This window comes from Diceros bicornis, chromosome 10 (genome assembly GCF_020826845.1).
Source record: "Diceros bicornis minor isolate mBicDic1 chromosome 10, mDicBic1.mat.cur, whole genome shotgun sequence".
NCBI lineage: Eukaryota > Metazoa > Chordata > Mammalia > Perissodactyla > Rhinocerotidae > Diceros > Diceros bicornis.
In genome coordinates, this window is record NC_080749.1 from 49,755,209 (window position 1) to 49,781,550 (window position 26,342).

Consider the following 26,342-nt stretch of genomic DNA (forward strand, 5'->3'; position numbering starts at 1 on the left):
TCTGAAGGCTGTATTAAACGATGGGCAGGGCTGTGAATTAGATTCCCTCCCTGGGCACAGCAGGAGAAGCAGCTCTAAGGCTAGTAGAGCTCTTTGTTGTCTTAACTCAAGCTGACCCACACCCCAAGTTCCCTGACCCAACAGGGCCACTGGCTTTGCACTGCCAACTATTGGCTCTGCCCACTCACCTCTCAGCTTGAGTGCCATTGGGCAACATAGCTTCTGGGAGTTGTTGCCAGCCCGTTTGGTCAGATGGGACCAAAAGACACTCTCCACACTGGGTAGGGCTAAGTCACTGCTTCCTGTCCTGGGTGGGAGAGGGCAGGGCTGCTCCAGGCTACTCTCAATTTCCCAAACAGGATCTCCAGTTGGGAAGGGCCCAGAGCTACCCTCAGCCTTGGCTATGAATTAATTCCCCTGCCTCTGCTGGCAAGGGAACACTCCATGCCTAGTATTGGCTTTGTTCTGGGGGTGATCAGCTCTGCCCACCTGCCTCCCAGTTTGACCCACACGGGACTGCACTGCTTCCAAGAGTTGTTCCCTGCCTTTCTGGTTAGATAGGTCCATAAGACACTCTCCACAGGGTGTGGGGCTATCACTCAGCTCCTTGCATGGGAGTGGGGAAACCAGGCTCTAGGGCCAGTAAAACTCCTCATTTGAGGATCCAAATCAGGAAGATCTGCACGCTGCCAAGTTTCCTGGTCAGAGTGCTCCCCTAATTTGGTTCTGCAGATGAGCAAAGCCACTGGTTGGGATTACTACCTGGGTGGTGCAGGTATGATTCAGTGGGCCAAGAACCATGTGCTGGTTGTTGCAAGTCCCTTCCCCCTTCTCTGTCACAAATTCCCAGTGGTTGAGCCCCACAGATTCCCCTACAATCCATGTGGTGTGAGATCAAAGTAGGGGCTCCGCTAAAGTGATGCACAATTCGGGGGGGGGGGGGGCATTTCCCCCTGGGTTCTCTCTTCCCACTGGAGTAACCAGAGGCTCAGAGGAGACCTCTTCACACAGTGCTGCCCTGGCCTGGGGTAGGAGTAATGCAGTCAGCATGTAGCTGCTTTTCTTACCCTTCTAATGCAGTATCTCAGGCTCTGTGGTGCAGGAGGTGCTTCAGGCTCACTCTTTGTTCTAGGATTTGCTCAGTGGTGTCTTGTTCTTGAATAGTTGTTAGGTTGTTCTGACTTTCCTCCCACTCACGAGAACAATGCTGACATCTTGGTGACATCACTCCTCAGAAATGCTCTCTTACAATCAAACTCATTACATTTGAGTTTTTATTTTATGCCAATACATAATGGAAATTATCACTTGAAAGCCATTTGTTTATAGCTATTAGGCCCGGTAATAGACCTCTTGAAACTCAGAACCCTGGAAAGCATTCCATAGTTCTAGGTTGGGAGATTCTGGCCATGAGGGAATGTTCTAGTACCACCCACCCTGGCACAACACTTAAACTTGTATACCCAGCCTGTCCCTTAATAACCTGGTAAGGGAGTTGTTAGGTAAGATTTCCTAACAGATTTGACCATAAGTGTGTGCAGCAGGAAAAAAAGGGGTTTTCTGCTTTTGAGTTCCCTTTAAACTGAATCATAATTATATAAAGTCACTTTTGGATGACCTAGAAGCATGCTTTCAGCTATAAGGAGTGGATAATCATTTTACTTTAAACTGATCTTATGCTTTTACTATCACAAACTAAATGGGCCTCACTAAGCAACAGCTTTTCTTTTTATATATACTTCCAAGAAAAAAGAAGACCTAAGATCATTTACTATCAAATGCAGATCCTAATTTTTGGCGGTAGTCCTCCAACGTTAACTGGTTCATATTCACCATCTCTGTACTTTAATTACTTAATGGTAGATTCTTCTTACTAATTGAACTTGGAGGGTTCACCAGGAAGGTATATTGCTTAACACTAAACAGACCATAGGCACATTATTGAAATGAGTGACTGAAAATCCTGACATGAAATTTTTCCATGCTAAGATCAATGTATATAGAACTAGATATGCTTTTTGAGGGACTTCTCGGCTCTTTCCCTAAAGACTACTACTTCACCATACTCAGATATGAAGATGAGGTAGCCATCCACCATATTTATCAGCACATAAGGTATATAACGTATAGTGAACTTTATACAATGTTAGAATGATAATTTTTTTGGAGAAAGAAATTAAGAAATTTTCATCACACATGATTTATAGGTATCTCTAAAAGTTGTTTTAAATCCAGAAAACCGTTTTGTCTATATAAGAAGCATATATTAGAGTTAAAACAAGATAATGAGAACTTCCTTCTGTTACAATTTTGCAAGTTGACCACAGTAGAGGCACATAGGATGCAAACAGTTTTTGTATGTGTTTAAGTATGAGATGTGGGTGCCTTGATTTTACGAAGAGGTTGTGAACTCTCCTGTTTGTCAAAGCATATGAAGCTGTCCAAATACATAATACCAAATACCAGTGTTGAGTGAAGTTTAAAAGGTCCTTGCCAGTGAACAGAATCACAATACTGCGTTGCTGTATGTCATCTTTAAGCAAGTTTGATTAAGAGAAATAGTCACAGAGGATTGCCTAAAGGATGTGTTGGCCACTTATTCCCTTCAACTTTAACTTTGATTATTGTACCTTTCTAGACCACAAGGGAGAGTAACTGCTTGGACCATGCCCTCAGCTCCTTGGTGACCAGCATTTCCTATCATATAATCTACCTCTGGGCCCCCATTGAAAGCACTAGAACAGGAAAGTGTTCAAAACTTGCTATATTTGTATAGGATGAATGTTTTGAGAGTTTTTAAGTTTCTGAATACGTAACTCCAACTTCTAGAACAATTTCATCTCAGGCTTTAGTACTAGGAATAATTGTGTTTCTCCCAATTTTTTGAAAAGGAAGAAAAATGTTACAGAGTAGGCTGTATCTGACCAGACATTCCTCTTCGCTATTGGCAGGTTGGAAGCTCTAGTCCAGATCTGTGCATTTCTCTAGCATTTATGCAGGACCTCACAGTGGACTTCTGTGTACTAGCTTTACCTCTGCATTGTTAAGCAACTCTTATTGTCCCTTCATCCTAATTGCTTTATGTATTTTTAAATCTTTATCCTATTATATGAATGTATGTCAGCTCCCTCAGATACCATTAGGAAGATATGAGAATATGGGCCTAAAGTAAATAGACATATTAAATGATATTTATTACTATGTTGCAAATTAAAAGTTCTCCAGTTATTCATGTACCCTTTACTCTGTGAGTAGAAGATGCAAGTCTTGTCTTAGACTGTTTTCGCCCACAAGTTGTACCAAAGGGTGTTAAGAACGTGTTTTGGATGTCAGAAAGCCAGAGACCTGGGAGTCCAGCTCTGCAAAGAGCTCTGTGAAGTGCCCCGGACAAGTTACTTCACCACTCCAGCCTCAGCGCCCAAGGGTGGTTGGCAGGAATTATTCTCTTGTCCCCTGCAGCCCTATGGTTTTAACTCACAGACAGTCTGTCTGCGTGGAGTGTGAATGTTGGTCTTTCATTTCCTCCTCCAGCTAATTCTAGTTATTTGTTAAACCTGATTCTCTGTGACTGGGTAGATGCCTTATTCTTCCTCTAGGGCACTTTTCACTCATTAATTCTCACTAGGCATTTTATTGAAGTGCTAAATATCACAGCAGCAATGCAGATGATACCAAAAGGAGGAACAGAACAATGGGACACAATCTCTTTGTGCAATACACTTTTATTTTCCTTTTACCTTTGCAGTCATCTTTGAGTAATCGTTGTGTAAACAAGAGAATGGAATGAAATTACATTAAATTGTATGCAAATGGCTCTAGAACACCTTAACAATTATGACAAGGCAATTATAAATAACTTTTTTTCCTTAGTAATATATATTTGCTTTTTAAAGTACATTAAAGAGCTGCCATATCTAGGGTTAGCTAGGAAAGAGCAAATGGTACCATCCCGGGAGCCCACCACCTCCCTGAAAGTTTAGACTCCAATTTTGAAAATCCTAAGGTTTATTATTCCATAATATATAGTCAAGCAAAGGGCTACTTGGGTTGAAAGTATTTATTCTTGAAACTTAACAGCATTTTACCTTTTTAGTCATTGCACAAAACCCTTTCTATTATTTTCCACTCCATCTGGGTATTCTGCAGAATTTCAAGTAAAACTCAGATTCTGGTATTTTCAAGTTTATCACCTTTGGAACAACAAATTCTATCACGTAAGGAGAAGTCAAATCAGAGATGGGTACATAATTAGCACTCTAAAGAATGGCAACATTTTATAGAGCATTCTAAATGTTCCAATGAAGCAAAACTTAACATATGCCACTTTATGTAGAGGAGATTTCAGATCTGAGACCATTCCAGAGTAAAGCAGCCTCAGGCACATTCTTAATATGAAAGTTTGCAAGGCACCTCCCTCCCCAAGAAACAATCAGATTGTGGATTGGTTTTTAGGCAAACAAACCCAAAGAATAAGCATCCTAGTTCCTAATTCAGTCATTTCAAAAATCAGAAGTTATAAATACTCCAAAGATAGACCCGAAACTTTTCGTTTAAATAACAAGAGATTAACTACAAGAAGCATATAATCAAAAACGTTTTTTTCCTTATAGCTAAGGTGTGTAATGCATAAATATATGAAAAATAAAATTCACAGTTTTAAAACTAGAATTCAAGTTTGGCTAATAAATCTTAATTTTATAAGTATATTAATTTCTAAATACAACATAAGAGGCAGTATTGTCAGATGTACAATTAAAGAATTATAACAGAAAGAACAAGGAAAGAAGAAATAGGCTTCCGATAGAAAAAATTCCTTTTGTTGCCAATAAATAGGACCACCTGAGTGTTATTTCAGATTCTTTTCACTTAAGGGATATCCAAATTGATTGCTAGGAATATTAAATAGCTTTGGGAAAAATTAGCAACAGTCGTGCAGCTGTGGCATTTGCTTGTTCTCATACTGGGGATTGCTAGAGAATAAAGCAGAACTCGGAGTGTTGTAAGTTTAAAAAAATTCTTTTTTATCCCATTTCGTCAAAGCTGGCCTCTTCACAATCTTCTGATTTTGCTGGGAACTGGGAGTGAGGGGGTGGGAGGAAGTGGAGAGGGCAGGGTTGAGGGGAGTGCAGTGAGGGAGGCATGACAGATCAGGGCGAGGTCAAGGGACATACATCAGCTGACACTCAACTGAGCAAACCCGATCAGCTTCACTTCATCGGGAATCTCCGATCCATCACAGCCAGAAGCCTGAGAAGGGAAAAAGAAACCTTCAGTGCTGGTTTGTCACTGCTGGTTTTTACAGACATGTTCATGTGATGGCACAATCTGTGTAAGGGCACAATCTGTATAAGGGCACAATCTGTATAAGGCCACGTGTCCCATCTCTCCCCGGAGAGATCCTACGAATCACTCTCTTGAATGACTTCTGGGTGCTAACTGCCCTGGGAAATCTGGTCATCATCAAAATAGGGGAGAAGGGATTTATTACCCATTAAAACACCACAGTCCTCAGCTCACAGCTTTGGTACTGCCAATGAATGCTATGACTGCCAAGGTACCATGTACAAATTTTCAACAACTCAATAAAGTGATTTTAAATATACTTTATAATTAGAGCTCCTTAATAATGATTTTTACAAGAATACTATGAAAGTGAGCAGAAGAGATCTAACAGGTCACTCAGGAGTAATTTGGTTTTTACCAAAATCATCTCCTCTGTAAAACTGGCCAGAAAAAAAGTGGTCACGTAGTAGCGGAATGGCTCAGGTAGACAACTGTTATTTAAATACCAGCGAGCAAATTTTTTTTTTTTTTTTTTTTTTTTTTTTGCTGAAGAAGATTCACCCAGACCTAACTTCCGCTGCCAATCTTCCTCTATTTTGTATGTGGGTCGCCGCCACAGCATGGCAGCTGACAGATGAGGGGTGTAGGTCTGTGCCTGGGAACCAAACCTGGGCCACCGAAGTGGAGCGTGCCAAACTTTACTGCTAGGCCACCGGGGCTGGCCCACCAATGAGTAATTTTTACAGGGAAAGGTACCATAACAGATTTTTTTTCATAACAATTTTGTTTGTAATAATTTAGGACATACTTATAGCCTAAAATTGGCCCAAATTATAGTATGTCAAATACTTTATTATTTTTCTGACTTCAGAATCAAAAGGAACTGGAAATAAGCCATTGCCCATCAAACCTCTCACTGGTCCTAATTCATAAGTTATTTTTATTTTCTTTCTCACTTCTCTTTGTCTCTCCTACACACACACAGACACAGACACAGACACACACACACACACACACACACACACAGTACTCAGATCACCACTCTAAGCTCTCCTCTCTGTCTTCTAAGCTGTCTCTTCTCTCTATAGCACATAAGTCAGAATTGGACATTATGTAAGTGCCACAAGTGAGGAGAAAAAAGTTTGATGAATGACTGGGAATAGGCAATTAATTACCAAAGGGCCATACAAACCTTTTCTTGGCCTAATTCCTGCTAAATTATTGTCAAAACAATTAGTTTCCTAGGGAAAAAAAGCTCTTTCCAATCATCACAATGAACCTGCTTAGCGCTGCTTCAAAAAACACAGTACATAAACCTGGCCCTTTGTCAACCCCGGCATTTTCCTTTAAAGTAAGAAGCTAATTAGAACATAACTTGAATATTTTTAAATAATTATCTTTAACATAACATTCAGTGTGAGTAGTTTTGCTTATATAAGAAAATCCGTAGCCTAAAGAGCAGGAATATTAGTTAACATTTAAAGAATTTGCTTTGTGCCTGTCTAAAGATTTCTTAGTTTTACTTGACAGATTAGATATTCAGGAAAGTACAGTTTTCATTGATTGCATTGCCAGGGGCAGCAAGATCAGAAACGCTCCTTTTTTTTTTTTAATCACTTTTATCAAAGTAGTACAGGTATAGAAGGCTTTTCAGCTGAGATATTTTCTGGTGCTTGTCATACTGATACTGTAAGGTTCACCTCCCCTACCAATTTTCTTGTTCCACTACCACTGGTTCTTTATCTATCTTCCTAAACCTCCCCTTCTTCTCTCCTTGTAGCTATTGCTAACAACATCATTTACTCAACCCACTGAATGGGGGCAGAGTCAATTTGTGTAATTAACAGACAACTGCCAAACATCTGAGGACAAACTCTTGCTGCTGGTGATGACAAGGTCAGACTGGCAAGTGGGAAGCACATCAATGCATCTGAAAGCTACAGCAGAAATCTGCAATGTGAATGTCAGGAGCTTAAAATGACTAGAAATAAAAATAAAATATCCAATCGTCGTTAAATAGACTAGAAACAAAAGAAAAATATTAAATCCTTCTTGTGAAGAGTGATAAAGGTGAGAGTTTACAATGAGAGTGGGTGATCAAGCCAGTGGTTACTGTGGGTACCTCGCGTAGGGAGCCTTCTGGGAGCCCATTTCCCACCCTGCATCCCCAGGACCTCGCCCAGCTACACTGGCAGGTTTTGTTTCCCGGCAAAGAGGCACAGCCCAGGTTGTCTGGCTTTGCTTCAAGGCACTCAGCCCTCCCTTCCCCACTACCTCGCTAGCTCTCTCTTAACCAAGACTGAGTCCTCGTCTCTCTCACTGTAGCCTGCAAAACACTAATGAGGGCAATATGCAAATGATCCTGAAATCTAGAGAAAAGAGACCAGAGACCCTTAAAGCAGCAATTCTCAAACTTTTTGGTCTCAGGAGCCCTTTACACTCTTAAAAATGATCAAGGACTCCAAAAGCTTATGTTTATTGTACTGATTGTCTTAGAAATTAAAACTGAGAAATTTTAAAAATATTTTAAACATTTTTAAAGTAATACAATTATTGTATTTAAAAATGTAAAACATGTTTATGTAGGCTATATTTATTATACTGACTTAAAACTCAGAAATTTCTAAAATATTCACTTACTAATTCATTAAACATAATAATAATAAACCCATTACATAACACAAATAAAATATTCATGAAAAATAACCATAGTTTCCCAGAACAAAACATAAATTTGAGAAGAGTGGCACTGCTTTACATTTTTGCAAATCCCTTTATGTCTTGCTTAATAGAAGATGGCTGGATTCTCATACCTGCTTCTGCATTCAGTCTATTGCTTTTATTGTTTTCCTTGAAGATCATAATGAAAATCCAGCCTCTCACAAATATGTACAGTCATGTGTCACTTAACAATGAGGATAAGTTCTTAGAAACGCATTGTCAGGCAATTTTATTCTGTGAACATCATAGAGTATACTTATACAAACCTAGATGGTATAGCCTACTACACACCTAGGCTATATGGTACTAATCTTATGGGACCATTGCCATATATGTGGTCCGTCATTGACTGAAACGTTGTTATGCGGTGCATGACTGAAGTCAGAAAAGGAAAGAATATTTTAATAGCCTTTCTAGATAATTGTGGATATCGTCTGTTACTATGCCAAAACTTGCCAAGTGGTAGTTTCTTGAAACTTAGTTGCAATGTGGAATATGAAACCATAGCATTGAACATTTCATACTCTGTTAAATTAAAATCCATTGGTCTCTCTTGCACTTGGAACAGATCTTTTAGCCATGTATGAGGTTTCAGCACCACTGAGTTATGCAGATCTTCCAAATGTTGACATATTTCATTATACAATATCAATGTTTCATTATAAAATGTCAACAAATCATATTTATTAATATTACCCATCACCAATCTCATCAGAAAAGTCTTTAAGTCCTGAGGGTCTGTGAAGCTTACAGTGGCAGATATAGGATTCTGGAAAACTTGTTTTTGCTTGAAAGCTGAAATTTATCATTGACAACAAATATTGTCAGGTGTTTTCCTTGAGGTGTCAGGCTTACTTGGTTCATTTTGCAAAAAATGTCTACCAAATCCCTAGTCTGAATAACCATAGGTTATCAGTTATTCTTTCATGTAAAAATGGTGTTTCACGAGAAAAAAAAAAGAAAAAGGTTAGTTCAGCTCACAACTCAAACACTCTCACAATTGCTTTTCCTGGAGACAACCAGTGGACTTCAGTCTACTGAAGAAGTGCTTTCCATTGCATCACACAGGGTATTAAAAAGATGTGTCCTCAAGTGGAGATTTAATAAAATCAATAATGTTTCTTGCCTTATTAGGAAATTCTTAAGTGAATCTGGCATTTTTTTGCATCTTAATTTTTTATTTTTTACAGTGATGGAGTGAGTGCTTTGAAGAACACGATGGCTGCTAGTACAGTTTGATGTTCCTGCCTTGATTTGTGCTGACATTAGCAGTGTTAACCACCATGGCTCTTACACCAATGTCAACACAATGGAAAAGGCCAAGTAACATCTTAGTATATTACGAAAAGTTTTGATATCCAGGATCCCCTAAAAGGGTCTTAAGGAACCCCAGATGTCCAAGACTCACACTTCGTGAACCTCAGCTTCAAAGGAAAATGAACACATTATCAGGAACTTCGCAGGACAGTGTAACACCATGCCTGCTCTCACTCAAGTATCTGTATGCTGATTCCTGAAAACCCCCAACTCCTCACCCCTCCTGCCAGACCAGGAGATGCAGCCTACGCCCCGTGGAGGAGCTGTCCAGCGTCAATCACAAGGATTCCCTCCACCACAAACCTTTGGAACCACCCAGAGAGTTTGAAAACATACCGCCCGTGTCCACCCCAGAGGTTGTGATTGAACTGGTCTGGGGAGTGGGCTGGGCACAGGGATCTTCTGAGCTCCCCAGGTGATCCAAAGGTTCAGTAGAGTTTGAGAACCACTGTCCTACCCTAGTGCTTCCCAAAGTGTGACCCTCCAAGTTTCCTTTAGAGCAGTGGTTCTCAGACTTTAGCCTGCTTCAGAATCACCTGGAGAGCTTGTAAAACACAGATTCCTGTGTGCCCCACTCCCCAGAGATTCTGATTCCCTAGGCTTGGGATGGGGCCATAGAATTACATTTTTATCAAGTTTCCAGTTTCCAGGTGAAGCCGACACTGCAGGTCTGGGGACCAGACTTGGAGAACCACTGTTTCAGACTGGAGCAGGAGGCTCAGAGCTGCTACATGGACCTTCCCGAACTTACAGTTTCCCTTAAGCTCTTTGTCTAAATACTCTTAGGTAGTTTTTATCTCATTTCAGTCTTGGCCTTCCCTGTACTTTGGGAAATGTCGCCTTAGTCATGCAGCCTTCAACTATGCCTATGCTGAAAGCCTCTAAAAATAAGGCCCTTTAGTCATTAATTGCCAAAATGTTTATGAAATTGCTATCTGCAATGCATGTTATTACACTTCAGTAACTGAAATCTATAATGCTCGTGTAAATGTGTACCAATTGGATGTTAATTACATGTACTTATAATTCTATCTTCAAGGGCAAATTAAATACCTTATTTCATATTTTCACTAATGCAATTTCAAAAATTCTACATTGAAAGCAGCAAGACTCACTCACGTTATGAAACTGCAAGGCAGCAAATTAAAAAATGACTTAAAGAACATTTATGAAGACTTGTTTCAAGGCTTACAACAACAATAATACAGTACCTATATATCAAACCCAAAGCACATAATACCTGAGCTGAAATGTCCTCTATGCCTGAACTACTTTGTAAAAAGTGATTAAAAAAGGTTTCTGATCTCACTGCCCCTGACCATGCCAACAATGGAAATCATACTTATTATCTTATCCATCAAATGAAGTTAAAGATATCACTGGGCTGAGAAAAAAGTAAATGCACTTCTTTATACAACCAATATCCTTGCCCCGTGAGCCACTGGTTCTCTTATATAAGCAGATATACAATATAAAAAAAGACACTTTTTTGAACTTGAGCCAAATATTTCCCATAGTGGTGGGAGCGGGGAGAGGAAAGAGATTGGCGACTGAGTCAGCTTCCCAGCCTTGCTCAACACTGGAATCACCAGGAGGTGCTTTCAACATACGCAAAGCCCAGGCTGCACCAAGAGCAATTAAGTTTGGATACTTGGTGTAGGTCGTGGGCATCAGTAATTTTTTTAAAGTTTTCCCACCATTCCTTGAGCATCCACAGTATCAAGATGTTATTCTGCTTTAGACAGTTTTCAGGCACCTGACAGTCCTCTGGAAAGCAAAGAAAGCTCTAAGATTAAAATGATAAATGCTGAGAAATAAAAGGACCATGAGCACCAGTGCTTATGAGGAAAAATGCCTCTGAAATACTTTGATCTTTTATTCTTCAATAAAATAACCAAATTGATGAATGAAGGCAAACACATTTGAATCTCTGTGGTTTTCCCAGGATGTTAGCGTCCTACAGAAGATGAGGCCAACATTCAGTTGAAATTAGCTCTGTCAAGTGGATCTCAAACTGGCTGGCAACTGATAGCAAAGAAACTTTCTCAGGTTTTAACTAGGGCTGGACAGAGAGTTAAGTGACAGAAATAGAAGGTCACTCCTGAGTTTGGCTTTATTTAACATCTTTAACTATCTTTGAGGAAAAAGCCATCCATTTCCATTTACCGGGAACACCACATCACCCCATTCTCAAACCATAAGGGGAAGGGAAAAGGTGTGTGGGTTCTCCTGCAGGACTCCTGTGCCAGACAGGCCAATATTACTCAATCTGCTGTAACATACAAAGGAGATTTGGTCCTAACCAGTGTAAATGCATCCAGTCATCAAAAAGCGTGAATCCACAAAGAAACAGGAAACTATAAAACCATAAGGCTGCAGGGTCCTGGCTGGATATGGGCTGAGATGCTAGAGCAGAGTTGAATTCATAGCTTCTGCACTGTATGCTCCTGGACAGGTTAACTCCACAGAGCCTCCAATTCCCAAGACGTAAAATGGACCTAATGATACCACCACCTCGTGGGATCACGAGGACTAAACTAACTGAGAGAACTCCGTAAAACACCTCATGCACTGCCTGGCAAACAGTGGATGCACAAGAAATAGTGATTATTATTACTTCTGCAGGCAAGGCCAAGGAATTTTAAGAGATTCTGTAGAAAGAGAGCATGAAGCAGAAGTCACAATCCTAATTATTTTACAGAGATTTAAAAAATGTAAAGGAAAAATAAGTAACGATGGCTGAAGTTTTTCTAAATGGGGTTTGTATTATTCTGATGTATTTTAATGATGATCAAGTCCCTGCTACGTGCCAGCCACTGTGCCAGGCACTGGGGGATCCAAGACAGAAGTCCCTGCCTACTTGGAGCCTCTAGATTTATTAAAGACATGAATAAGATTCTACACAATTTCAGTATACTATAAGCCTTGTGGGGGAAAATATAGGAGGAGCACCTAAGCCAGGAGTGGATGTCAGAGAAAGCTTCTTGGAGAAACAGAAATTTAAGCAGAAAATTGAAACATGTGTAGGCATTGGTAAGACAAAGAGGAGGTCGGGAGAAGCTGGGAGGGAAGAATATTTTAGTTAGAGGGGAAAGTTCATACAATGGGCCAGCAGATGAAAACACGAGGAGACAGAGAACTAGAGAGAGAGAGAGAGAGAGAGAGAGAGAGAATGGGAGAGGAGACAAAGGTAAAGCAGAAGACCTAGAGGGAGGTCTGATGAGGGAGGGTTTCCTTAGCCATGCGCAGGGGTTTGAGATTAGAAAAGGACAGCGGAGAACCATTAAAGTACTGGAGCATTTTGGAATTAAGGAAGAATTACTCCTGCTATAGCCTCAGTGTGGTAAACAGAGCTGGAGGCTGGCAAATTGTAGACAGGAAGACCAGCTTCAGAAGATATAAGAGGATTCTACTAGTGTGCTGGAAATAGGGATGAAGAGAGAGGACAGAGGCAAGAGAGAATCCAGGGAATTAATTGATTAGCATAGGAAACAAGGAGGAGTTTCATATTATTCTTACCCTTTATCTAGAGACTATAAGGTGTTTTTACAAAACCTTCAGTAGTAGGAAAGGGCCAGAGTTCCTATTCCTGTTTTATAGGTCAGCAAGTTTAAGGACAGTGGGAATACGCCAGCATGAAAGTTTTAATCTCTTATCTTTCTGTTTACATATTCAAAATTAGGAAAATGTCCTGGAGATGATATGTTGTAACTCCTTTTTTTATGGTATAAAAAAACAAATAAAGAAACATTAACATTGGCTTGAAATGATGACACAGGGTGCCATTTTCTCATCAATATATTCTCATATAAATGGAATATATTTACAAAGATGTAGGTGAATTAGAAACATAACAGGGGTGACAGAAGAGTCCCAAGCCAGAAGATGAATTTTTCAATTGGTTAATTTGTCAATCTATGTCTGAATGAAATATTCTTTTATTATCAAAACAAAATGAATGTCTTCAGATAAATTCTTTTTGTGAACATCTTTGTGTTTTTCTTTTATCATACAGCCTAGCCATCTGAAATTAGATGAGAAACAAGACCCAGAAAGTTAATTAGCACCAGGCTAACATTTACTGTAACTAATCATTTAGCATTTTTTCCACACACGTTTTCCATTAAATTTTCATGAGAAATAAAAGAGACAGATCATCAATATATGTTGTGTGCAGCAAAGTTTTGGTCATCTAGATCGTAAGTTGCTTTCAGCATTCTGACTGGCCCTTGAATGGATTAATTTATAATTTTATACATGAGGAAGATCAGCCCTGAGCTAACATCCGATGCCAATCCTCCTCCTTTTTTTTTGCTGAGGAAGACTGGCCCTGGGCTAATCTGTGCCCATCTTCCTCTACTTTATGTGGGACACCGCCACAGCACGGCTTGGCAAGCAGTGTGTTGGCGCATGCCCGGGATCCCAAACTGCGAACCCCAGGCCACCAAAGCAGAGCACGTGCACTTAACTGCTGCGCCACCAGGCCAGCCCCATAATTTATAATTTTAAAATGAGTCACTTAATGTACTGTTTGCTAAAACTTTCAGGAAAATAGTCACTTTTGACTATTTGGATTTCTCTCCATTTCCGGCCATAGTCACCATCTCTTGGTTTCACAATGACCCCAGAGTGCTTACTATTCTATATCTCTGTGGCCACCCTAGTTCTTAACTTTAAAATCTGCTAGTGCAGAAAAACTGCTGGAATATCTCTTCTCCAGGAGAATCTGTGACTGCGAGTTAAAATGTTATGCCTTTGTTCACTAGCCTTCAGTGAGCAGTTCTACAATCTCTTCCAGTTACCTAAACCATTTCTACAACAATCAGCCTCAATTTTTAAAAGTTAGAACCACTTGGCTTTTGCTTCAGGAAAGCTTTATTAAGAATGTTGCTTGGAATTAAGTTTAATTTTGTCTATATCATCAAGTTGCCATATAAACTGCAAGAAAAATGGTACAGGCTTCAAGACTTCTCAAATGGCCACTCTTAGTTAAAGATGTGATGGTAAAAGAACAAATTATGTTCATGGAAGAGGAAATTTCCGGTCATGATCAGAAAATGTTCCCAAACGTTGAAGAGGCAAATGACGAATGCAAAAATGGATCCCAAAGAAAATAACAATGAAATCACAGAGCAGCTTACTAAAACATATTATTCTTCCTTCCTGGCACAGCATATAAAATATTTACCTTCTTTCAATAACTTTTTACTTACCAATTTAAATGTCAATGTTTTTAAAGCTTTGGGATCATCTACAATCTTCTGTAAATTAGCAGCCACTGTAAAATACAAACAGAAAAAAAGTGTCCAAATTATTTCCAATAACATTGGATTTTCACATCAATGATTCAGAAAATTTGACGAATGATGCCATAAGCTGCAAAATCATTTCTTTCACAGACATTACAAAGTCCATATAAATGACCAAATTACTCTCATACAGACATTTTCTACAACAGCTTATACCTTCAGCACATCTGAATTAATCACTATACGTTGACTTCCACATTTCAGAAAATACACTAAGAAATTACTTTCTAATGGAAAGTAGAAATGATAGCAGCCCCTACTGTTTCTACCACTTGGTTTTTCTCAACACTCGTTACTAAGATATTTAGTAGCCAGGAGAGGGCAGTGCAAAACAAAGAGGAGAGGTATTGCAAAGAATGGTTTCTCTGGAAAAATAGGTCAGTACATTTGAACTCCTGTCCTATAAATTCACTCAATTCTCTGCACCCATTTTTATCAAAGCAACAAAATACAGTGGATAACCTCTATGACTCGGACACATGTTTTCATGCTTTCAGAGCACAATGATCTGTCAAACCAGTGCAGTGCCACCTAGAGCAATACCCGAGTCGGCTGAACAGGGGCGAGCACTAGAGGCTGTCACTCTGGAGCTCAATGGTGAAGACATGTTTTCAGTGTTAGCCGGATTCATCAGGGACCTAAGGATCATCCTTGGTGCCATGACATATTTGATGCTCTAGGAAAGAAGTCAGCTTTCCCTGCTCACTCCTTTGGCTTAGGGTACTGCTTATGAACAGAATTATCAAAAGGTGACGATGATGGAAATTTAAAACCTTGCTCTTTCCATATCCAAACCTCAAGTACAAAGTACCGAAAGTCAAGTAAGTGCTATTGGTTAGGGAAGGAGAAGTTAGTACTATTGAAGAAATTAGGGGAGATGGTCCTGTTCATCACTTTATTTTTCATGAGTAAATTATCTGCTGCTTCAGTAATTAGGTATCTGAAAAGTTATCTGAATATTTTTAAAAAATTAAGATAAAATAGTAAACATAAGTCTTTTGAGAAAAGTGTTTCAAGCAGAAAGTTTGTAAGTAGAGAGTAGAAAGAAATCTGTGCAAATTTTGTTTCTCTAAGGTTGACTGAAAACAACCTAGATACACGGATTTTGTGCAGATTAGTTTTTTTCATTTAATCCAACAGCTGCAGAGGAGGAAAAAAACTGAAAATTATATACTTGGTATGGCCTATTTCTCTTTATAAACCATAATTACAAGCATCATTTTATCTTCATCTGTTGCCCTCTTAATACTTCCATTCTGAGCGATCTGCAAAGTTTCATTTATGGTAACTCCCTTCTCTCCCCTCATCTTTTTCTCCCTTTCTTTTGCCCACACAAGCAAACTTACACATCAGTTATACCTTGGGCCACCAACCTTAGTATGGTTACCATCGCCAAGCTTCTTTTGGCCTCCTTAACAGTTTCCTGAACATATTTCAGACATTAAAATCATCTAGTAATGGGTGCAAGAAACATTGGCTCACGGAGTGAAAAGCTCTGCTGTAAAATTCTGTCCACCAAAGCCAGTATTTATGATGTCAGGGCATTCTGACTATATGCAAATTGCAGCAACTGAACACAGTCACCATTTTCTTAAAACATAAAAGTGTTCTAATAGTTCCTCTGATTTGGGCTTATTTCATGAGTGGCCATAAAGTCTTCATACAAATTTCAGTCCTTTCATTAGACACTCTCAGTTAATGTGGATGATTTACTGCCTTGTTCTGGGTCATCTATTTCCAGGCTGCTCTCTAATATGCAGCCAAAAGCAGCGCTCTCTCCTACACTAATTCACAACCCTCTCTCTGGTGTACACACATACGTGCTAGGGCCAATTTCCAAGGAAGATGGCTAAGCAAGTTGTAGACTGAAGGGCAAGACTGAGCTGCTAGCATCTTAAACAATCATCCCAGAAAGCTTGCTCCCCAATTGTGAATCCTACACCTCTGGGACATTAGAAATTCAAATTCTGTCTTCAGCTCAAAGCAAAAATAGCAAAACTGGCCACTTACCTGATTACTTATCCCAGCTGCTAGGCTTATTTTCAATTTAGTTGATTCTAATTTGTTGTAAAGTGCTATAAAATACCTTCACTTAACTGACATCACATAAAATTCAGGGTGATGCTGATTTCTCTTCCAGTAGCAATGCTCATTAAAAAGATCGGTGTCACTGTTTTCCCCCTTCTCCTGACTGTGCACCTGGATTTCAAAAATAAAAATGCTCCTTACCTGGAACGTGAGCTGAGAAGGAAGGGCTGGGTAGGGCTGGATGTTACTTTAGAGCTTCTCAAATATGTGCTGATAACATTGAACTTCACGTTTTAAGGTACTCTAGTTTCCAAAAACTATGGGGCTTCTGAACTCTGCTTACTCAGTGGCCATCAACTCATTTCCAATCCCTCTTGGTTTTCCCAAATAAAACTCATTCCCCTGGTTTCTGGCGCAAACTCTGGTTATCTTCCTTGAGCTTGTCTCTTCCCTCCTCCCCAGCCCACTGTCTTCAGTCACATGTGCTTTCTCTGTCTTTTGGCCACACAGGACACAAAATTTACTCACTGAGGCCCCAGGGATCATGGCCCCCTTGCCCTATCACTGGGACTACATGATGCCTTTGTGTGAGCTATCTGTTTCTTGCTATTTTGGTGTCCCTGCGTCACACTTTCGGCTTGAATCCCTGTCAGGGCAAGAAGTTTCCATCAGCTCTTTTGGCTAACATTTGGCCTAAGGTACGGTAAGTATTGTGCTTCATGAAACTGTAATAATATCATTAACAATCACAGGAAAAAGACGGTGAGGCTCAATATCGCTCTGAACCTAACCAGAGAAGGAAATAAGATTGTCTGGGGGTAATCTGTCAGAGGCAAGGCAGCAGAGCCGACATTTCTCTGGCAAACTAAGTCAGACAGTCTCCAGAAACTGTTTTCTCTATAAACTCCTTGTACTACTCAAATTCTCCACATTTTGACAGTTAGAAAAGTAACAGTTATATAACGACTATTTACAGTCTGTGTTTGTATTCCAAGTGATTAGTTGAAAGATACACCTTTCTCCCTAGATACCAGTGGATTTCACAACAATCTCACATGGTACTGATGTTTTGGTGGCAGTGAGTTAATTTATTTAATTTGAGCTATTCCCAAACAAAAAATGTGGGGAAAAGCACACAATGAACACCAGGTCTGATGTATTCCTTTAGTAAGAAATTCTGAGATAAGACAGAAGCGTAGACATGAGTTACCTGACAAGGTGATGACGTTGCCATATTGTTTTATCCACAGACACACCCTGAGCATCTGCTCCGTACACTGCATTGCTGCAGAAAGGCAACATGAGATTGCAAAGAAAGAAAGAGACATGGATGCCAAAAGAGAACCCAAGCTCTAAATAAGGAGAAGAGGAGATGATATGACGGAGGGTTTCTTATGGATACTACTATCACACTAATGCAAAATTATGGCTAATTAACAATTCAGCTTGGGACAAAATAGAAGAGACCTGCCCTGTTACTTTCTCTAAATCTCTGGCTCTTATCTTCAAGAGATGAGTGTAGCATAGTGTGTGAGAGCCTGAATTCTCCAGCCAGAATGCTTGGGTTCAAATCCTGCCTCCTGCTTAGAGCTGTGGCCCATGAACTTGGGCAAGTTTACTTAGCCTCTTCGTGCTTGAGTCTACGCATCTGTAAAATGTAGATATTAATAGTGCCTACCTGATAGGGTTGTTTTGAGGATTAATTGAGTTAATTCACATAAAGTGCTCAGACTAATGCTTGATGTATAGCAAGTGCATAATAAATATTAGCTTATTATCTGTACCCTGGACAACTGCATATCTTAACTGGCTTTGTTGTCTTTCATCCTTAACTCCTCACAAGCCCTCTTTCTTACACTCACCAGAGTTACTTGGAGAGTCTGTGTCATAATTGGAATGTGTTGCCCCCTTGGGTGATATCGTTTAATTATTCACATCAATGTCAGGATAAAGTCCCAGTTTCCAATGTGGGCTATGAGACCCTCCGTGGTCTTGCCTAACCTACTTCTCCAGTTTATTTTTCGCCATTTCCTACCCTGGCGTTTCCCAGGGAAGGGCTCCATAAACACCCCCCTCCTCTAAACCTCTACCACTACTCTTACATTGTGTGCTGAATAATCCGTTACAGATCTGACTTCCCCACTAGATTCAAATTCTTTGATAACCAAGACAAAATCTTATTCATCTCTGCAAAAGGTTTATCTTTGAAGTATATCCACATATACAGAGACTGATAAATTCTCATGACCTCCACTGCTACTACCCAAGTATGGCCACCATTATCTCTTGTCTAGACTTGTATAATAGCCAATTGCCTCCCTGCTTCCATCCTAGTCCCTCAGTGGCCTAGCTTCCACCCAGCAGGCTGATGAGCCTTCTAACATGTAATCAGACTATGCTACTTTTCTCTTCTCTCATAGCTTTCCAGCTCAGAGTAAAACCCACCTGGTCAGGCCTCCTGCTCCATCTCTGACTCACCCCTCACCATTTATTCTTGTTGCCCCTGCTCCAGCCACAATAGCCTTCATGCTGATCCTTGGGCATTCAAAGCAGGCTGCCACTCAAGACCCTCTGTACCTACCATTCCTTCTGCTGGAAACGCTCCTCCTCCGTGACTGCCTCCCTCCCTTCCTTCCAGTTTCTGCTCAAATGTCGCTGGCTACCCTATCAACATCCCGACCACTGCCTCACTCTCTATTTCTTTATCCAAGATTTTTCTTTTTCATAGCGCTTATCACCACCAGACATGCTATGTATGTATGAATTATTTTGGGTATGGCCCTTCACTTACTCCCACATACCCAGAACATAAGCTCCGGCGAGTGCGGGAACTGTGTCTGTCTTGTTCACTGCTATGTTCCTAGTGCCCGCCATATAGTGAGTGTCAATTTAGAGGGTTCCAAGACTCTAAAAACCCCAGGTTAAGACCCTCTTATAGAAGAATTATTCATATCTTAGAAATCTCCTAAGCAATAATCCCATTTGTTTTCCCAAAACAAATAAATTAACTCTTGACTCATCTAAAATGAATACTGGGTATCCTAGGCAACTATCACTTTAAAGATTAGCCATTTTTCTCTCTTTTTTACTTGATATAACTGACCTATAACACTATATTAGTTTCAGATGTAACATATTGATTCAATGTATGTATATATTATGAAATGATCACCATAATAAGTCTAGTTAACATCCATTACCACACACTGGGCCCTGGGGTGCAGCCATAGTGAGTCCACGGAAGCCCTTTAAGAACCATTTCTCAGTTCGCTATAGCCTTGTGGGTCTTGTGGTCGCAAACCCTGTTGGCTTTCAATGCTAGATGTTTTGGGAGCTCGTGTCTCAGGCGCAGGCCTTTAAAGCTGGGGTGCCAGATGTGGGGTTCAAATCCTTTACTTCTCAGAAAGAGCCTGGAGTTGTGAGTTACCTCCCAATTGTAGGTTACTGCACCAGGGATAGAGTTTACGGCGAGACTGTGTCTCCGCCTCTCCTACCTGTTTTGTTGTGGGTCTTTTCTCGTTCACCTGAAATGTAGGAATTTCTCAGCTAGATGTTGGCTTTCTTTCAGAGGAAACTATTCCATATGTACCTGTAGATTCAGTGTGCCCATGGGAGGAGGTGAGTTCAGGATCCTCCTACATTGCCATCTTGAACTGAAACCTAGGATTTATCTTGATGATCTATTCCTCTCATCTGTTACATCTAACCCATCAGCAATTTCTAACAGTTTTGCCTTTACTCAATATTTGAAATTGTTTACTTCTTTTCATCTTTACTACCTCCACCCCATTTCCTCTATAAGGAACCAGCCAGCAAGACTGGCCATTTTTCATTTGTTTTTTTTTTCAGAGATGAGAGTCTAGGTCACTCCCCAGGTAAACCACCCAGACTAGCATAGGTGGGAGCCCAGACAAAGGGAATCCACAAGGGAGAGTAGAGGATGGACATGATGCACATCACTGGGGACTAAAAGTCATACTACTAACCTTCCCTCTTAAAGCTCTTCCCCAGGAAAAGAGACCAACCACTCCTGGAGAAACTATTCCCAGGTAGATCCAAGCAGTACAAGAGGTGGACTGTAGTGGACACTGTGGTGTGCAGTCCAGACCTTCTCTTCAGGAAACAGGCAACTGTCCTCCCATCTGCTGGCGTTATTGGTGGCTGATAACTCTCAGCTTCATCTCTCTTTGGGAATTCTCCTTGGCCAAAGAGAGTGGTCTCAACCTAAGGCCAGACCCACTCACCAAAGGCAGCCTGCAGCCAATGACTGGCCATGGAGCAGAAAGGCCCCACTGCCTCAGAGCAGGACAATAGCCAGGGTTATTTCGGATCCAAAGCTCCCTGGGGGATCAGCTGAGGCTTTTGCTGTGGTTGAGTGGCAATTTAATTCCTCCATCTGCCAAATTCTAATTCCTTTACTCCCTCACGGATGTTGGTCATGAAAGCATTTCTCAAAAAACTACTTGCCAGCAAATCTATGTCCCTGAATCTTTTCCCTGGGAAACCTTAAGACTCCATGGACAGACATGGTACAATCACCTTAGAAGCCATTTCCATTATTAAATTTATAAGAGACTGTAAATGATAAATAAAATATTAGAGGAAAAGGAGGAAATGAGTATATTATATGTAAATTTTCTTTGCATTTCACTCAGAATTAGAATTCTGGATGGTGAGAAAAAGCAGAAGAGATTTTAGGAATGTTACGGGTACTATAAGCAAGCAGACTTTGAGACCAAAATGTCAAACAGACTTGAGTAATTAGTATTATTTACATATAGCACAAAAGGATTATGGGAAATAAAAGAAAGAGAAATACACTTGCCATTCTCAAGGTTCGGGTAAATTCCAGTTTATTAGTATTATCTTGGCATAACGGGGAAGTCTGAAGCAGTTTGGAATAGATAAACTGGCAGGTATTGAATCTGCCTTTTAAAATATAATCATAAAATTGATCTTTTGATCCTGAATTTCCTTTATGGTGTTTATGGTAGAGTTTTATGAACTGGACCATCGTGTGGTAATGGAAGTGTCCAATAATCATTATGTTATTATTGTTCACTTTGAAATCAATGAAATGGTATAATCAATGAAATTGTAGCCTTATTTAGCTGGTGGAGATAATATACCAGTACATTTACAGTTTAATTCCTCTTTAGAATGAGGATGAAGAAAGCAAAAAAAAATAAAAATACCATATGAAGAACGGCTACACTTTAAAGTCATCTGGCTAAGAATATCCAACATTCATCTGAGATGAAGGTAAAAATTAACTTACTTGCTTTGGAAAAACAAAGAGGATTACTGCTTGGTAGACACAGCTGTTGAAAAGTACTTTGGTTCTTCAAAAAATATGAAGAATTCTATAGGTGTCTTAACCAGGAGTTTTTAGTATTGGAACCCTCTAAATTGTAGGCAAAACTTGTGTGCACATTTCTGAGGAGAGGGTGTGTAGTTTTTTCAAGATTCTCAATGGGGTCATGTCCTTTATAATCTTAACAATCACTGTCCCAAATGCTTACTAACATCTCCTCTTACACTAATATAAGCAGCTTAGAGGTGGGGCCTTTGGTTTGTTTTTATAACAGCCTTACTAAAGAATAATTGACATACAATAAATTGCATATATTTAAAGTGTGCAATTTGATGAGTTTTGACATATGTATACACCAGCGAAATCATCACCACAAGCAAGATAATGAACATATCTACCATATCCATAAATGTCCACAGATCCTTGGTAATTCCCCCCGCCTTCCCCTCCCTGCCCCTCTTTCTACTCTCTCCAGAAAACCAGTGATCTTTTTTCTGTAACTACAGATTAGTTTGTAGTTTCTAAGATTTTATACAAGTGGAGTCATCATAGTATATACCCATTTTGCCTGGATTTTCTCACGCATCGTAATTATTTTGAAATCCATCCATGTTGCAGCATATATCAATAACTCATTCCTTTTTATTGCTAAGTAGTATTCCATTGTATGGATATACCACAGTTCATTTATATTGTCACCTCTTGATGGACATTTGGGTCGTTTCCACGTTTTCCTGTTATAAATAAAGCTGTTATCAACATTCATGCACAAGTCTTTGCATAGACATACATTCCTTTCACTAGGGTAGATACCCAGGAGTAGAATGGCTGGATCATATGGTAGATGTCTGTTTAACTTTTAAAGAAATTGCCAAGATGTTTTCTAGGGTGACTGTACCATTTTTATATTCCCACCAGCAGTGTATGCGAGGTCCAGTTTCTTACACACTTGTCAACACTTAGTATGATCAGTTGTTTTAATTTTAGCCATTGTAATTAATGGGTAGTGGTATCTCATTGTAGTTTTAATTTGCATTTTCCTAATAGAGCATCTTTCCATGTGCATATTTGGTGGAGTCTTTTTACTGCCACTTTCTGACGATGAAAGTAGTAAGCATTTCCACAAATGCAAGTGTAGTTCTTCTGGGTTAAGTAGGCTTTTCCAAAAAGAACCAAAAGCTTTTGTTCAGGAACCATAGGCGTTTCTTCATCCAAGAGGTAAGGTGTTCAGAGAGTACTTATCAGATCTTCTTCTGGTTCATCCAGTAAATGAATAAAACATATATATATATATATCAGACAGAGCTCAAGTAGCATTAGCCCACATCTTGGAACATCTCCTAGAGCTTCCTGTACAGTTCAGAAACCTCAACCCTCTTCCATTTTTTTTTTTAAATGTGGGATTTAAATGTGTAGGTCATAAGTGTGAGTAGAATTAAACAAAGAAGAGAAGAAAATGATCATATCATGGAAGGCAGAAGAGATCAGACATAGGAAATCCAGCCAATTTTGATTTCTAGAAGCACAAAGAAAAGCCTTTCCAGGTCTTTGCTGTCGATAGCAGTAAGGTCTCATTTAATTATACTAGATGTCTCGATTCCAAAAGAAGAGTCTTATACCCAGGAGCACATTCTGGAAATATTAACAAGACTATATGTATATAAGGCATGAAGGCAAAACATACCCTAGGATTCTGATGACAATCTCACAACCACTGTTGAGGAAGACATATGCAGCAAGTACTACAAATTAAGGCAACATGGCAACTGCTCTCCATATAGTCTATGGATAAGACTAAAAACAATTGTGTCTCCTTCAATGCCTATAATCACTTGATTAAAAACAAAAACACTTACAGAAATAAGGTGTCTTTACAACCTTGTCAAACCATATGAATTTTAGAAAGGTTCTAATTAGTCAGAGGAAATATGCCAAAGGGAAATGGAACACTTAACTTCATAGGATCAACTTTTTCTTCTTGGCACTCTCGCTTTACCTTGATCTGTTTTATAAAGAGGTTTTTTAATAGTCACATATTACTAGGACATACAGATCTTGAGATTTAACCTAGTGGTTTCTGGACTGGGAAAAGCTTTGGAAAAGTTAAAATTAATCAGACAGTAAACACGCTGATATGAGGAATGCTACTTAAATTATGGGCCAATGCAGCCAACTGAGGCAGAGCCATCTGGCACAAACAGTGGAGGAACCTGAAGGCCTCTGAGCCTGGCACGTAGTGGCAGCCTTCCAAACAGAAACATTTCTCACACATGTGGCAGCCCAGGCAGATGGGGAGAGAGCTGGGCTTTTGTTTATATTATACAGCACTGCCCCAGAGAAAGACATCTATCTTATCTCCATTTATTGAGTTATTTCTTTTTTTAATTTGTGATATATTCCAGAGCATTTAAAGTAAGGATTTAGTAGTCAGTGAAAGGTATAGAACAAGGCTGAATAATTCACTTCTTTAAGAAATCAAATCAATTTAAGGGTTGACTGGGACTTCACTCTAGGTTAGCCCATAGCCTAAAAAATAAAGGACTTGAAATCTCATCTTGCTCATAATACTTAATGTGAGACTTTGGAAAAGTATCTTCCCTGTGCCTTAGACCAGTGAAACTCCAAGTAGCCAGCTGCCAACATGTTTACCGGTCCACATGAGGTACGGAGTGCTTCCAGAATGTAAATCAACCATTGCTTCCTTCAGTGAGCAAGTCTTGCTACCAAAAAAAAGAAGTCAGTTGAACTAGACAATGTGCTTAATAACGTAGCTGGTTGACACTTCAGCACAAGCTGGTGCACAGATCACTCTTTGAGCAGCCCTACTTTGACTGTTCCCAACATAATATTAACCTGCCCCTCCTTCCTCCACCATCCTTGATGGATCAGTTTGGATCAAGTAAAAGAAAACTGGCTGAGTGGGATATATAGTGCCTCTAACAAGAAGGAAAAATGTTTAAATGGAACTTTTTGCAAAAACTTCACAATCAATGGTAGAATAAGAGATGAAGAGAGAAATTACCACAGGAACGTGAAAAAGAGCTTACGGAATACAAAAATTAAATACTTCATTAAGAAGCTTCTTGTCCTAGTGCCTCATTCAACATTTGTCGTGTCTTTTTAATTTTTTAACAAATCATTGTTAATTGTTGCATGAAAATAAGCTGGGATGGGTTTGGCTGACTTTTACTTTGTACCTGAGCTTTGATCTTAGCTAGTAAAGCGTGGGATACAAATGCACTGAAAAAAGGCCTCACTTTAACAGATGGTTACATCTGAAAGGCCATCTCCATTACCTTCTCCCCTACTCCCTCTCCCATCCCCCTGCCCTGATGCAAGGTAACTCCACCTCTCTTTAAAGGACAGCATGGGAAATTTGCTGATAACATAAACGGAGTGACCAGGGACAGCTAACTGCTCTGGTTAGGGTGGTGGAGGGAGAGACAGGCAATGCTGATGCCCCTGCCAGAAATCTGAGGTACCAGCAGGTTGTGCTGAGGTCCACTGTGCAGCCCGCAAGACACAGAAAGCTGTCAGGCCACCAGTTGGTAGAGTCACTGGGAAATCAGAGGTTAGCGCACATAAAATATGTGCAGAAATTAAAAGCTGACCAGTCCTGCCACGGAGCAGAGAGAAGATAGGCTGAACATTCTTGTTAGAGTGGTTCTGAGATTTGTTGTATGGGATCAGTCTACAACTATTTATTTTCTTATTTAGTAATCCTTTTCTATTTTGCATTAAACACTTTTAATACCAATAAACTTTTAAAGAGCATGTGTTTAACAAAAAGTACTGAATTTGTTTCTCCAGAAGGCCATGTAAACCACAAAATGTCAATATTTACCACCCACCCTGGGGGCTGCAGTTATATCACTGACTCCCAAGAGCACCAGGAGACACAAGTTGGCTGAAGAAGCATCAGGATCTCCTTTAAGAGGCGCAGTTACTTTTAAAAGGCTGTTCCTGAAGAAAATGACTTAACGGGTGCAGCCGGAGAAGGTATGTTTACATATCACCCTGGAGGGATGCCTTTTCATCCCATATGCTCAGAGACCCCCTGTTTGCAGGATAAATTGATATGGTCACCCTACGTAGAAGGGAGCTAGCCTGGGGCTCCCTGAAAGCAGACACCATCTGTCGCCTCTACATTCCCAACACTCAGTCAGTACCCAACACTGAGCCTGGCACCCACTAGGTGCTAAATTAATCAACAAATGAAAGATCTGTGAGTAGAACCTGGTTGCTAAGAATAAGAAGTACTTTTGCAGAAGCTGGTATTTTCCTCCACAAAGATGAAGATAAGTACAGTTCATCATGGTGAAATTAGAAAAGCTTGTTTTTCCAGACACTCCAGCTTCCACTTTACATTG

General features: G+C 39.9%; 1 protein-coding gene across 1 annotated transcript in view; it reads right to left on the reverse strand.

Moving 5' to 3' along the window:
* Window positions 1-3,704: 3,704 nt before the first annotated feature.
* The window catches only part of STK39 (serine/threonine kinase 39), a 267,852-nt gene continuing 245,214 nt past the window's right edge, over window positions 3,705-26,342 (reverse strand). The window contains exons 17-18 of the mRNA XM_058549177.1: window positions 14,535-14,599; window positions 3,705-5,247 (exon numbers count right to left, since the gene is read on the reverse strand). Coding sequence (XP_058405160.1) covers window positions 5,173-5,247; window positions 14,535-14,599 — 140 coding nt within the window. The 3' untranslated portion in view covers window positions 3,705-5,172. The remainder of the gene's footprint in view (window positions 5,248-14,534; window positions 14,600-26,342) is intronic.